The 15,993-nt window shown below is 38.1% G+C and overlaps 1 protein-coding gene across 1 annotated transcript; it reads right to left on the bottom strand.

Annotated features, from left to right (window-relative positions):
* Positions 1-950: 950 nt before the first annotated feature.
* On the bottom strand, positions 951-15,383 carry LOC118788000 (midkine-B-like). Its single transcript, XM_036543813.1, has 5 exons — positions 15,265-15,383; positions 5,096-5,178; positions 4,764-4,931; positions 2,883-3,044; positions 951-1,784 (listed from the first exon to the last, which is right to left on the bottom strand). Exons 2-5 carry the CDS (start codon positions 5,175-5,177, stop codon positions 1,756-1,758), a joined length of 441 nt encoding a protein of 146 aa, XP_036399706.1. The 5' UTR covers position 5,178; positions 15,265-15,383; the 3' UTR covers positions 951-1,755.
* Positions 15,384-15,993: the final 610 nt, after the last annotated feature.

The raw sequence follows: 15,993 nt of genomic DNA, 5'->3' as shown, positions 1-15,993 counted from the left end.
TGAGCACAGTTACAACTACCATTATGTGTGTAAATGTATGCAACCAAGGTGTTTTAGTTTTTCTACTTTAAATGTAGAAATTTAATGTGTTGCTTTTTCTTTTTACTTTGATGTTGAGGGTTACTATGTCTATTTGGAAGTGGAAAAAACTGATTTAATAGGCTTGTGTTTCAGGCCTAAGTACAAAAAAAACAAGAAATTTTGAAAGGGTGTATAGACTTTCTAGATCCACTGTATACATAAAATGCATTTTAAGGCTGAAATGGTATAAAATTTTCACAATATTAATTGTATGTCTGTCAGTTTACTGTAATAAGATAACATGAATTTAGATTTCCTGGTTTTATACTGTAGGCTGACAACAGGCCTAACCCAGGTCCTACAGTGCAGGTTACATTCAAGGTGAATGCCTTAACCATTGAGCCACAAGAATACACGTTTACTTGATTTGTAAAAATTTGTATAAGTACAATAACAGCATAATTATAATATTATATATTAAATACATAGTATTATCATATAATAACATTTTATGTTTTTAATGTTTAAAACATATTTTTAAATTTATCAACATTCACACCACAAGTGTGGTAAATGCTTGAATTATGCTGTTACTTAACATCTGCATAAGCACATATCAAACTACTAGCTCTATTTCAAGAGCTGTTAGAGAATGTGATGAAACGTTCTTGGGAAACGGTCTTGGCTCAAATGCTTTATTAAACCCACCCACTTTAGTGATGTAGTATTTACTAATTTAATATTGTGGTACACTGTCATCGTGGTTTTACCACATTTTTGAAGGGTGGCTATCTCTTGATTGCTTTTTGTAAATAAATACTATCATCTCAAAGTGTGGTTAAAGTCAACCTTGCAGTAATGTCAGGACAATTTACATGGATATAGACAGAGTACTAATAGCACTCACCAACAACACAGGCTCTGAAAAGTTGTTTTAAGAAAGTTTATTTATTGGGAGAGGTTCATTTTATTGCTGACAGCATTTGTGAATAGGATAAAATGTACCATTTAAGGATCTGTGTGTATACAGATTATACAAGCACACTCAAATAGGCTCTTATTAAGTCTTCCACAAATACACTTAATGCTGAACCATATGTTTTGTTCCAAACAAACCTTATATATTGCAAAGCCAATAGTCTACTTCACTAACAACACATCTTTTTGTATAATCCAAATCCTATTACTTCCTTGACCATTCAAACCCTACATCCTTCTCATACATGAAATGCACATTGGCTAGCCTGAGTCCACTAAAATAATTAGATGATTTGGGTCCTACAAGCTTAGTAATTGGCACACAATTCAAATTCACTTAAGAAACCTGTTCAGTTCTGTTAGTAGCTCTACCTGGTAGTCAGAAAAGAAAAACAAAAACATAGTCATATAGCATTGACATTTTCATTCAGAATCATATAATCCTTGGATGAATCTACCTTTTAAAAAATTTTTAAAACAATCTTTACATTTTCATCAGTAGCAAATGAGGGACCTGTTCTTCCCTTTGATTATATCTTTCAGCTTGTTCTAAGATGGAAGAAAAAAATGAAAAAGTACTGTACATTACAAACACTGGTTCCAAAACAGAAAATTGTTTTTGTTTTTAGAGAGGCATCACTTACAGCTGATGTGACACCCTGAGTGTAGTCCGAAATGTTTGGCAAAGAAGGGGAGATTGTGCTGGTGCAGTATTCTGGAGGCGATGCGAGGTCCATTGCAACGTTCGAGCTCTCCTCAGTTCTCCTTCCCTTTCCCCTTCTTTCCTGTGGGGGAGTAATGCAGCATCCATCAGCCTCAAAGGAAGTGACATCATTTCATGACCTGTGACTTTATGGAGGGGAGTGATGACCTTTCATCAAAATCACAAGCAAACACATGGAGTTCACCTATATCACTGTGTATATATACACAATGTAAAATATACAGGAAACATTGGGTAGAGGTGTCACTTGTGGGTTGAACCCTGAAGAATAGTCAGAAAAAATGTTTGTTCATGCTATAAAATGCCTCTTAAACTGACAGTCCAGCCTTTTTACTGAGCCATGAGTCAACTGGAACTCTCTTAGAATAAGGTACATTTCCGTTCACTTAAAAACAAAACAGTGACAATGATACAGTGGCTGATGTGTAGAGAGTAGCTGACACATATATTTGGAAAATTTTTACTTTCATCAATACTGTATATTAGAAATGGAAAACATAAATGTCTTTAGTTCAACAGTGAGCCTACTTCAAAAAAGGGAAAATCAATCATATGATCATAATTAATGTTTCCATCATTATCTCCAATTATTTAAATATCCATGATAATTTATGATAGTTCAGTGTCACTGTGCTCTGCTCCACTAAAACAATGTGAATGGCAGTAATTAGTTTTATTATCAGAATGGAAATTAAGGGTTTTCATCAATCATGTTCCTTATTAAAGAAATGCAGTGGCCTGAGTAACCAGGAGGTCACAAAGTCTATGTAAGTGATGTCGACATTTTTATGTTTGACATTTGGCCAGATATCACATCAAGGAAAGCTTAGCTTTTACTAGCTGAAAACAATATTTTTTCAACTATGGCTATGGTAGCTAGTCAGCGAGTCAGCCGGCCAGGCAAAATTAGATACAGCTGACACACACATAGCTAGACATAACTTCGAATATATCAGCCTGCAGTCTTTATGATAGCCAGTTAGCGAAATTTCAGAGGATTGTTTTAGCTAATTAAGCTAGGTATCTTCCTTTATAGCAAGCCATTCAGGCAAGGTAGACAAGTAGGCTTGACATCTAATTAGATGCAGCCTAATCTGAATGTTAGCTAGCTAGCATCTAGTCTTCCAGATCTATATATATACACCTGCAATCAGCTTACCTTTGGCCTTTGTCTTGGTCTTTGGGGGGCACGGTTTTGACACTTTGATGGTTGTCTGGCACTCAGCATTGTACAGCACTTTCTTCAGGGTTCCAGACCGGTTCTTTGTGCCAGTGGTTGTATCACACTCCCCCCAGCTACCAAACTTGTACTTGCAGTCAGCTGAAAGAAACACAGGTAGAATTTAATCGTTTGGGTGCTTGCTTGTATTTTTCTAATTTCACTCTGCTCCTAGATTGCTGTATTTGATTACATAAGTTATCTAAGTTACAAAGTAACTACATTTTTTCAGGACACCTTGGCCTCCAAGTAATGTGAATTGATGAACTTTTGGAAATATAAAAAAAATATTAAAAACGTTAATGCTGCCATGCCCTCCTAAAAAGTTAAATTTGCTGGTGCTGGTGGCATTTGTGTTGTAGTGAATTGTGTTCAATCGGGAATGTTTGAAAAAATTGACTGAACAGCGAAGGAGACAGGCTCATTTGCATGTTAATGCACAAATGAACCAAATCAATTAGCTTGGGTCAGGTGGAAGGACTATACATGCCAACTTTTCAGCAAGGCCTTGCAGTACAATTTCTGGTATTGTAACATGCTAAAAGCAAAACACTCCACCCACACTGAAACATTATTCACAGAGGTGAATGTGAGTGGGATTTTTTTTTCAGATAAACACCACCTTTTGTGTGGAACCTGCTTGACAGAATACTGAAAACCTGGCTATTAAAAAGAACATTCTATTTCAATTTTCAATTTATAAAACTGGGACAGTATATATTTCACAGATAAGGCATTACTGAGACAGTGAAAGCAAAAGGTCAAGTATTAAACAAAACAAAACACTGCTAAACAATATGAGCTGAGTGTATAACCCACTGAGCAGCATAACCTCCTGGGGAAAGTCTGGTAAATTGCAGTGTATAGTTTTAGCTTAGGAGCAATGTGCCATACAGAATTTTGAGCTTCAGCAAGTACTACAGACAATGTACACATAATGGGCCACATTCATTATTCATGCGTATGAACGTTTTTGTGCACATAGTGTACATACAGTGAAAATGTAGTGTGACCTTTTGCAGCTGAAATACATAAAATGCATTTCAGTTTGCAATAAACAAAAAAATAAATAACTAATCTAATCAGCATATAGAGTAAATAACTCACTTGTGAAATTACAATTGCAAATATGCCTATGCTGTAGGTGACAGGTTATGTGCTGAAAGATTTGATTCTGCACCTATAAGCAAACACTGAACTCGCAAAGAATTAAGTGAGCATCTTTGAGTAAAGGTATGAATTGCATATAACCGTGCAACTTCTTACCTTTGGCTTACATCTGTAATATTGACATACTTTTTGTGTTGGGTACAAATCTCATTGTTGGACAAGACAACAAACTTTTTTATCTAAGGATTGACTTAGATATTGGTGTCCTTTCAAGGCATGCTTATTTTGAACACCAATTTACCAGACTCAGACCCAGACTCTCCCCTGCTAACACTACAAAAAAAAGAGAATTATGGTATCCACCTCTGTCAGGATTGCTAACATCTGTGAATTACAGAGAAACCCTTTTTTCCTTTCGACAGAATTTTGGCAATACCTGCAACTTGGAAGCCAGAGAGTCCTTATAAGGGATTGTTAGGGCTAATTACAAGTGACATGCACAAGCATCTTTTTAATTTAAGAACAGCTGGGATTCATCATCACATCCCATAATCACTGGACATCAATCTGATGTGACTTTTTTGAGTACTTTTCCCAAACATGAAATACGCCAGTATCTAACATTTTGATGAATGAGACCCCATGTCTTTTTGAATAATCACAATGTATTCAAGTTCATTTCTGTGTGAATGCCAGACTGCCTTGACTTACCACCAAACTCCTTTTTCCAGTTGCAGGGCACTTTGCACTTGAGCTTCTTGGTCTGATCGTTGCAGGTGCCTTCTCTCACACCAACCCCACAGTCTCCATTGTTGGGCACGCAGTTGCCGTAGCGCCACTCTGTGCAGTCCGATGTACCCTTAGGACTTTTCCCCCTCTCTGTACTCAGAAAAACCCAATGGAGAATTAAAGGTCACATACACCAACACGTCACACCTTGGTCCTGTGCTAAAATAAATCATTCAGTTAAAAGCCCAGAAAAAATGCGGTATTTTTATCCAATAGTCTGGGGGCATGGAAAAGAGTCAAACAATGCAGATTACCTTTCTTGTTTTTGCCTGCTTCTGTGGTCACCATCATCAAGGCCAGCAGCACCACCACGATCACTGAGAATACACGCTGCATTCTGGACAAGAGAGAGAGAGAGAGCATCACTGGGAAATTGTCATTTCACAAACAGGAAAATCAATACAGAGTTCCAACAATTATGCAATCACCTCTGACTGATTATGAAAGTGCTATAAATTGCTTACAGAGATATTTTTGTCAGGTCTGTTTCACTTACGTTGACCTCCAGGACACTTTCATTCCTGAGGCAAGGCAGACGCAAAACTAACCAATGGGGGACTGGGAGTCATGGTATATCCCAGGCAAAGAGAAACATCTAACAGTTAAAAATCCAGAGAGGGAAAATCGAAATGGTTCTGAGTGGTATAGCTTATTTTGGTTCTCTTCCCTATTAACTCTTGAGCCTGCAACCCTAAAATATTGTAATGGCACACTATTGATAAAGGAAGTTATCACTATGTTCGTGAAGACAAGATCGGGTGATTTTTTTTTCAATTACGACTGAAGTAGTAAAGGCAAATTTAACTGATAATAAGCAAGTCAATATCAATTAAAATTTTAAATTGTTTCATTAACATTTAGCTATTAAAGCTATTAAAGGTCGGCTATATGCAAGTCATTACACTGTGTCCAATACCCATTCTACAGTATATCTGGATAGCCAACCTGTTTGGTGTAACGCACTCAGTTCTTATCTTCATCTAAAAAGCATTGCCTTCTTAACTCCAGGCATTTCAGTAAATTGTATAGATTTGTTTTCACCTGACCTAAAGGACATAGGACTCCTTATCTTTAGTACCACTAAACAAGCAGCAAGCCATTTCTCCTGAATACCCCTTCCCAGTGCCATGGTCATCAGTATTTGTGGCTAATATAGTGTGCATTATCAGGTAATCGGTTTGGAACTTGTTTTAACTCGTAGCCATGGAAGCTGAAAATCCCCCATACAGTTATAAAACACAAGATTATTGCTGGTTTACTCCTGAAGCTAGCAGACCTATCAACATTGACAGAGAGTTGTAAGTTGTAAGGCACTAACTTACACAGTTTATCGCCTTCTTTTTGTTTCCATGGAAACTGTGACATCTCAATTCACAGCAGAGATGTTTCAACAATGACTTGCTCATGCATTTGCATGGTAAAATTACGGTTCTTCAGCACAGCACTAAACTACTCTTGAGAATGTGGAGCCCTCCACTTTAATGTCAGATGAGTAGGTGGATGTGTCTATGCAGTTTTCGGCTTTTTTCAGATAAGTTCTTGAAATATGGCAATATAAACATACATATCAATAATGCAACCCTTATCCTGGGTTTTCTGTAAACTGTTTATCACTAATGCTCAGAATTACCCAGTACTTTTATTAGTTCAATTAAGATGGAAATGGAGGAATTAAGTGGTTAAATGCACTACTGGAAGTTGAAATATGTGAATTATGTGTCTTGAAAGAAAACCCTTACATAAAGTTCAGAAAATTGTAGAATGTTATGCTTTCCAAAGGTCATCTGTGGATATCAACATAAGCACTTGGGGCTACACTCAACCCAACATGTGAGCATTGAAACAACAGATTGATTTTTCCATGAACCAAGTATGGTAATGAGCCAAGCTGTGAAAAACACATCACAGACAACAGTGTTGATCAGCGCCAGGCTTCACTGGCCACGTGCCGTCTTTCACACCAAACTACAAATGAGGAAAACAGCACAGCTGATATGCATCCTCAACATATTTGCCATATCTCAGCATCCTTTGAAAGACAGTGTTCTGTGACTTTAATGATTATATGATGATGAACACATCTTTACTATGAGTTGGACGTGGTCACCTAATCAACCGTCACTGGGTTCCAACAGGATTAACAGGAAAACCTCAGAGAGAAGACTTACTCCAAATGCTCCTTATCGCTTGAGATCAGGTGGAGGCCATGTTTTAATGAACTGATGTCGGTTAATACATATAATGGTTTGATAAAGTTTCTAATATGGTCAACATTGTGACTGCACAGTGCAGTGTACTCCCTGGTGCTTTATGGGCAAAGAACAACACCAAGCCAGTAACTTCAGAACAATTCAGAATTGCTGGGATTTGAATACTGGATGACAAACTATTTGTGAACATGCAGCACATGCAAAGAAACTATAATTCCTCTGGCATTGATGTGACTGCAACTGATATTAAAAAGAGTGGCTTGTGCTTGGCTGTAAAATTTCTCCTGAACATGCCAAGGCTTGATCAGTCTGAGATGCAACTGATGCAGAAGAAAATAAGGCAAAAAAGAGAGGAAAACAGAGTGCTATTTTCCAGAAGCAGATAAAGGCCATAACACCCCTCCGCCTGTGTAGCTCTCATGGCTCCCGCAGCTTTCACACAATGGCTGGTGGAAATCCGAGGGGAAACAGTGTAGTAATATTCACAATTACTCATGACCACAGTTTTGGTGCATCTTTTAATCTTTGACAGCAGGTTGGGAATTACCATGGTAAATGTTCAACCTGCTGTGAAACAGCAGCAACTGTGTTGCCAAGTGAAATAGCATTAACTTGTGGGATGACATTCTTCCAGCAAACACTATGGAAACTGGAAAAAGAGTCATTCTTATTATTCCGGGAAAAGAGGCCAAACAAGGTAGCATAATCCTCTCTGAAAGGAAAGAAAACATCCTTTATAAGAGTATGTTTTTCAGTGCACATCCAAGCCAAACCTGTTTTCCTTTTAATTCATTTGTGAGTTGAACCAGACCACCATCAATGGAGATTCGATTAATTTTATTCCTTCAGGGCTCTTATTTAAAATCCTAGCAGTGTACCTCTGGACACCATCCAAGCGCTACTTATCAAAGAGAGGACACTGGACAGGATTAGTAAAGAGCAAGTGTGCTAATCCAGCCTTTCTCTTCTTTTCCCACATTCACAGCTACTGCCTAAACACAGAAATGAAGTAGAATATGCAGGGGGAGTTGGACAATGTTGCTTCTGAGATATTAAAAGTTTTACAACTAGAAGCAATACCAGTGAAAAAACACTGCTCAGATTTTTGCAGTACTTGTGTATCTATATGTGATCTGGATGGCAGACTTTTTAACACCTTGCAACGGATTCATACTTCATATCACATATAATTTGTGATGATTCATGCATTCGTGCTCCTAACCATAAGGTACGAGAATCATCTGTGCTCCCTTTTTACTGCTGCTATTCAGAAGCTATCCTGAAGCCTGCAAAATAAAGCAACCTAGTAGTGCTCTGTGGTCATACTTAAGGATGAAAGCTGTGCAACGGTGTTAACCACACTGGATTACCTCTTCAAATGACAAAGTCAAAGTCACCGGTAAACAGATACAGAGGTGGGTCTTTAGCAGCTGTGCCATATACACATAGAACAGCAAACTCACTTTTAGTCATCCTTGCATACTGCCACCCACTGCTGCTACTGTAAAGGTCATCTACAAGGGACAAATCAACTCTTCTTCCCAAAAGTCAAGCTGATATGCTAGGAGATCTCCCACAGAGCCAAAATATGGTTCTCTCCAGAGTGTGGAAATTAAGTGAGAGAAAGCCATATTCTCAGCTGCTAAATGTGCAATCCCATATGCCGTCCACGTATGAGAGACAGCCTGGCTTGGCTACATGAGTTTCTCACTACTGAAATGCCACACATTCATTGGACAATTTTACCTCCAGTGACAAAGCACTTCGAACTTATTTGGCCAGTCCTCCAGCAGAATGCACAGCAAATTAAAGCACCAGTCTAACAAAGGCAAAGGCAACCTGGCTGACTGAGTGTTCACTTAACACTCTCTAAAGCAAGTTCATAAAATATTCTGTTGACCCACTAAAGCTTGCTGCTCCGCAACAAACATAATTAAGCACCAGCAACCAAGCAGACCACATAAAGCAGTCCCGACCCCATAAATCTTTCCCTCTCTCTTTTTGTACTGCTGTTAAAAATTACGGACAAATCTTTTTTTGAGAAAGGCAGGCTCTCAAAGTTTTTTTTTTTCCACACCAATGACATTCTTCTCTTGGCCGTAGACATTGAAGGCTTCTCCAGGCAACACTTTTGTCTGAACAGAAACAGCACTCAGCAGGCTTCATCTCAGCCACCAGGCCCTGCCGAGAGTGAGGCCTAGCTCCCTCTGAATAGCTTTTATTACCCTCTGCGAGGAATACAGATTCCTTGGTTCAAAACAAGGTCTTTTCTTGCCTCTTTTTATTTCTTTTTAAAGACTCAAACGTCCCATGCCGTGCCTCAGAGGCCAGCCTTTCCTCTGCCCATCTGAATTTAAACTTAAATGCGTAAATGATCTAGGATAGCATCATGCTCCTTTCATAAATGTAAACGCTGTAAAGAACACTTCCTGCATACAAAAAATGAAAAGCTGCAGATGCACAGGAATCATATACTCCATATATGAACACAAACATTGGTAAATTATTCAGCAGCTTTTCCAGTGACAGACTTTGTGCTGTTCTTAGTGTGAATAAATTTAGTCATCCTTTTTTAGGTGTGTTTAAAGTCCCTGTGTCCTAGCAAGAAGTCTTTTTTAAAATAGCCTTTACTTCCATTATTAAAAGAGATTTTAACCTTTAAACTAATCAGAACCCATATCTCTCTGCAGTCTTAATCTGTTCAATCGTTTATGTACAGTAAATTAAATCATTCTCATGGATAACTAATGAGCGGAATCCAGCCAAATGCAGTAACTTAACATGTGGTTGGCCAAAACTGAAAGATAAGTGCAGCATGGGTATCCACTGTCACCCTTACATTTACTTTATGCACAGTCTCCTGAGAAAAACTTGACAAGGTATCAGAATGCTGAGAGTAACTGCAGAGTTTATTCTGCAAATTGAGACAAATCCCCAAACTGGGATATGGGTCATGCTCCCTCTTCCTAGGAGAGTTGTTACCACTCAGCTTTCCTTTTGAAAAGATAAAACTCCCACCAGCATCTGATCTAAGGGCAGCCTGGTTTTATCTTATTCCATGAGTGGAAACATTGCCTCAGGCTTAGACAAGCACATCTTGTGATACCTGCATCTCATTGCAAACACCAGTTTTTATTCCAAATGGCATTTTTGCTCACATCCCCTCGAAATGGTGTCATGCCATGTGGTCGAGGGTGTCCCAGTGGAGGAACTTTCACTTGCCCTTCATCGCTCCCTTTGAACAAGTGTAAACTTCACCTTGATCCGGTATTCCAGGATCCCTGTCATAATACAGGAGTATGCCTTTTATTCATTTTATGAGTCCCACTCAACCATTGCTAAAAAGATCACAGATGGTTTTCAGTTTTACTATATGTATGAGCATTTCTCCCACAAATTCAGGAAATAGTGGATTTTCTAGGCTCTTTGATTCCTCTGCATTTTAATTAATTAATTAAATTAAAGTTAAAATTAAAGTTAATTATGTAACAGACAGACTGGATTTTGAGGCTCAAACTAATCTGAAACAGCCTGTTATATATGTAGCCCACTGACTTAAGTTATAAACAATGTAGCATTTAAATTGTTACAATGGAAAATTAATGCCAATGCATGACTTGTGTTAAAGTAAATTTTTGTATCGAGTATTTCTAGTATTTAAGTTACCTCATTGAGCTTTTGAACTGCCATGAGCCAAAATTGCACTGAAATTATGACAACAGGGCATGTTGCAGAGAATGTGCTGCTAAATAACACCCTTCCCCTCTGTCCTCAGGTGAGTGCGTATATGATATTTCATGAATTATGGACTCATTTACTTACTGAAGATTGTAATTCAGCCACTGACCAAAGTGGCTCACAGAAATGAGCTTAAAACCACCACAATGGACTTTGCCCCAAATGAATCTACTAAATATAATTACTTGTCTGCTTTCCTTGTGTGGCAAGAAATATCCTCGCTGAGTCAGGCCTGGTTTTAAACATAAAGAAAGACTAACAGCCCCATGACAAAGCAACAGATCTGAAGTCATTTAAACCCTGACTGTTATAATGTGCCCGATGACATCACATTTAGGTGGGAGAGCATGAAATTACAGCTCAAAAATTAATAAAGGGTTCTTTTACCACATTTTTCGTCTCCTTTTCTCAGAAAATCCACTGACAAAAAAAGGCAAAGGCTCACGGAGCGAGCCTGTAGATGGGCCTCAGGGTACAAGTGCTCTCAAAGGGACTCAGGAAACAAAGGTCCTGTCAGCTGTGAGCCCCCATGAGCACTTCAGGAACCAGCAGATTTCCTTAGGCATCAGTAGACAATGACCAATTGCATGCATCAGTGATGTCCTCTTTGAAATATATGCCATGGATCTGCATACTGGATTATAACTTGTGAGGAAGAATGGATCAAATCCTTTCCATGGAGAGAAGTACATATGTGTTGGGTACTATCCCATTTTCTCTCTAAGAAGAGCACTATGCTTCTGCCTGTAGAGGTTTCCCTAAGGTAGTTGCATGAAGCATTTACTGTTGAATCCTCCCCCACCCCCAACAAAATAAAATTTGTTTTGCTTTTGTATAACCTTGACCTAATAGGAGGTGCCCTTAAGGGTTGAACTTCCATGAACTGTTCATTCAAACTTTTTTCAGACCTGATCCTTTGGTCAGTTGTGGGACAGTGTAAGTGCCACAGCTATGGGTCCTTTTCGGCATGAAAAGTTGTGTGAATGCTGGCAATGCTGTTGAAAGACCATTCTATCAACCACCACCAGGGACAGGAAGACCCAAGGGGGAAGGAAAACAAAAAGCTCTTCCTGGTTAAATCATTGGCCAAAGCTGCATGTTAGATGCAAACAATCTACAAGCACTCTGGAAGGTCAAGTCATATCCTGGAAATTGGTCTATTTGATATGTGAAAGATCAGGGGGCAATATTTCCAATCCTTTGCCTTCTCAAACTCTGCCTTACAGTTGCAAGTTGCATACATCAATGCTGAGGCTGCCAAAGGAGATAAAAAGCATATCAATACGTGACACAAATGTACTTTAGACTGCCTTGAAAGTGTTTTATTAGAACACAGAGATAAAGACATTGGGACATAAGAGGATAAAATAAAATAAATTTTGTCAGTAGAAGGAAATACATTCCTCCTGAGTAACTCTATGGCTTAATTTTAATTTAAACAGTTTTGAAATGTATTGGTTATACATATGAAGAGTAAACCTGGAACTGAAATAAAAGTCTTCTCTCCTAGTTAGCTTCTACATTACATTATAATTCTCCCCACATAAAAATACATCAGTCAAACAAAAAAATGTCTGAGCCAAAGTTTTATTGAAGAAAATACAGTCACTGCATGAGGGCACCACTATTTCTCAGCTTCCTGCTGAGTCAGAATAAGATGAGTATTGAAATGTGATGGAGGAACAAAGCCTGGTATACAGAAAGCAGCGATTCATGAATAACATGGCTCTGCAAGGCCAGATGATTGAAAATCTCACTGAATAGCAGCTTGAAAAAGTTGCCTGTTTGTTCCAAAGCTGCTCTTTTCTCTCTTGTTAACTGTTATTTTGTGCTTGAGGTCCGTCTGCCAAACTGACATCGCTCTGGAGAGATTTCTTTCTTTTGACATGCCCAAGGGGTACCACTACCTTACCAAGTATATCACAAAGCACACCTTTCTCAGAATTGTCCTCAAAATGCAGCAACGGCAACAACAAAATAAAGGTTATTTGTAGACCTTGACATGCTACCACATGAATGTAATCCACAACTACAAGTGCAGCGTCTGTACTATCTAAAGCGATTTTCTTAGCAACCAAAAAGTGCTACTTTGCATCTGAAGGGAAAGGAGGGAGAATGGAAGACAGACTAACAAAAAGGAGCAGGTGAAAAGGTCATACCAGTAAAAGGAGAAAAGCTCTTAAAGGCTGGTCCTTTACATTCTAACTGTGTGATCCTGGCAGTTTTTATCTGCTTATTCAGTCCACCAGGAGAAAGACATGAAGAATGTTAACACACAAAACACTGAAGAACCCTCTCAAAGCAGTGATCACAGGACTTCTTACAGAAGAGTGCTGAGAAAAAGAGGAAAGGCAATATTTGCTCCAAAGGATAAGCTGCGACATGTCCATGTCTCACCGAACCTACACTGGCACTACAATGTCAACATACACTACTGTGCATTTTATGGGTGTTTACCAGGTTTAGAAAAATAGTCATTTACACTGACTGCTGTACCCTGTGTACCCCACTGCTGATTCAAGAGAACACAGCACTAAAATCCACTGTACCGCTTACATTTCAAATAAAATTGTCATCCTGCTATCCATCACCCAAAGAAGACTACAGCATGATTTCAGATTATTAGCAGCTTACATGCAGACAGTATTGCTCTTATATCCCAGACAGTCTCATCAAATTCCCAAATAAGTCAAGAAGTACCACTTCCTAAACTTAATCATACCTTTCCAAATGTACAACAAACTGTCAGTAAAGCAAGTACCTTATATTAATATGTCCAGTAGATGCCATTATCTAGGCAACTCAGCTGGTTTAAATATTAAATACTATTCATTTATACATAAGGATTTTTACACATGGAACATGATATAGTGGTATTGGGGTGCAGCAATATCCTAACTTGCACCCAAACCTACAAACTAATGCTTATATATTCAACAGCCGCTCTTCCACACTGCCTCCCAGCAAGGATATTACAGATCAGTGGGTAAAAGTTCAAGTTGTTCTTTACCACCTGGCTCAATATTTACTAAGGGAGGGTGAAAGGTTTAAAGTAGTGGCCACTGTGTCATTCAGTACACTAACATTGCTAAGGAAGTGGTTAATGTTATTTGCGGAAAAATGCACATACCATTAACCATGATATTTATAAAGGTTAACCTACCTTTAATTATAAATGTTATCTCCACTCGGTGAAAAGGTATTCTGTGTATTGTGCAAACAAGTACTGTTGTCCTGTTAATTGTTTAGTTTCGATAGGGAAGCAACGCGCGGTGGAAACATCAATGGTATTCAATAGAAGTGCTTAGGACAGGGAAATTTGCGCAGTTATTCCAGCAGATTCTCGCTGGCCCAAAGTGTACACTGAAAGGTTAAGGATTTCGGTACAGCATATTCACTGTACCACAATAGCATCGGATTAAATACTGATGCTAAATACGTCACTGTCCTCTTTTACAGTACGCGCAAAACAGCTACACGAGGATTTTCCCCACTCCACTTAGGGTGATGAATATCACGGAGGCTTTCAGATCGAAAAAAGCGCCGTATTAATGACTGGTACCCATGTGCGCTGCATTTCTAGGTAATTATTTCACTTAGTTTTGGCGCTTATTTTTAACACTCAGTTTGGTAGAAATAAACTTCGGTTAATCTGCATTCTCCAACTTGCTAAACACATCCTTAATATATCTTTCAGATTGTGTTTTAAGCGCTTTTTAGGAAAAGCTAATACAGGAAAGAACTGTAAAAGCTTAGAACAGCGGTAGGAAACCGCTGTTGTCAACTTCTAAAGTATCGTTAAAATGTCTCGCATTTCCAGCAGGTCAGATAAATATTCCTACAGATGATGTATCAACTGACAACATGTGTAAAATGAGTTTAATTTAACACTTAAAAGTAACTGTTGCCCGGAAATGGGAGACTAGAGAACCTGAAGTGCGCTGCTGTCCGACAATTCACCCTCAACTGACCGTAGTCTTCCCATCAAATATGCTCTTTATATGCTGTACGGATTGAGGTAGTTTATCAGACGTGATCCTGTTTATATTAATATTATACATTGGGGGAGAATCCGCATAATGTAGTGGCTCGAAGTTATTAAAATACAGACATCAGCCCATTCTTCATTATAAAATGGTGCACGTTTTAATCTAATCTTTTTAGCATCCTCTCAGTGTCCGTCATCAGCCAAAACAGACGTACAAACAACACCTATTAAGTAGTCCTAATATATGAAGTAGTAAAATATATACCGGAATTTTTATCCAAAGTTATTACATTTCTAACTCACACTATATGATTAGGTCCTATAACACTTTTCAGAATGTCATCGTTATGACAGTTGAGTTTCATGACCTGATTTCATTTTTACGAAATTTTAAATTCATTTAAATTCAATATTGTAAAATTAATATTTTATAATATTATCCAAAGTCTGCTTTATCTTACAAAACAAATGATCTCATCCAACTTACTTGGTAGATCGTGTCTCTCACGAATAAACTCCTTGCTCCAAGCCACTTACGCTTTTGTTCACTCTGTCCTCGCCAGTACTCCAAGACTGCTTTCTCTTATCGGTTGCCCCGGTCTTTGTTTCTCAAAACTAGTTTGAGCTGGTCACATATGGGCAACATTTAAATTAATCACCCGGTGACATCATTCGCCCACGTGATAAAAACTTTAAAACCCTGCTGGGTGAAATAAACACGCTGTCTGCTTTGTTGTAGATATTAAAACTTTACAATTCAGTAAGTAATAATTTCGTGACTTTAAAACTGTTATGTCTGGCAAGCCTAAATTTGTTTGTATAATAATGAGGAAACCACTGCATTTTGTGTTCTTGACACCTAATAATAGTGATACGGTTAAGCCTTTAGCTGTTATATGTCAGAACAGTGTTTACTACAGACTACAACCAAAAATGGACAAATAGGGAAGAAATTCAGTTTAACAGGTGTAAACAGGTAATGTGTATAATAAAAATAACATCAGAATTATATCTGAATATAAAACATTAATATATAGTAAATAATGCTTGTATAAAGATTTCATTAACAATTTTTGCTGTTTGTATTCCCAATATGTATTCTACCTATTACATATTTGCATTAATACCATTTGGTTTTTTACTTCCATGTACATTTGCCAATTGTTTTCATAAAGTTGTCATAACACAACTATAATACTCACACTAGTGTCATAAT

Source organism: Megalops cyprinoides, chromosome 13 (genome assembly GCF_013368585.1).
Source record: "Megalops cyprinoides isolate fMegCyp1 chromosome 13, fMegCyp1.pri, whole genome shotgun sequence".
Taxonomy (NCBI): domain Eukaryota; kingdom Metazoa; phylum Chordata; class Actinopteri; order Elopiformes; family Megalopidae; genus Megalops; species Megalops cyprinoides.
Note: the sequence above shows the minus strand (reverse complement) of the source record. Positions and strands in the feature narration are given on the sequence as shown.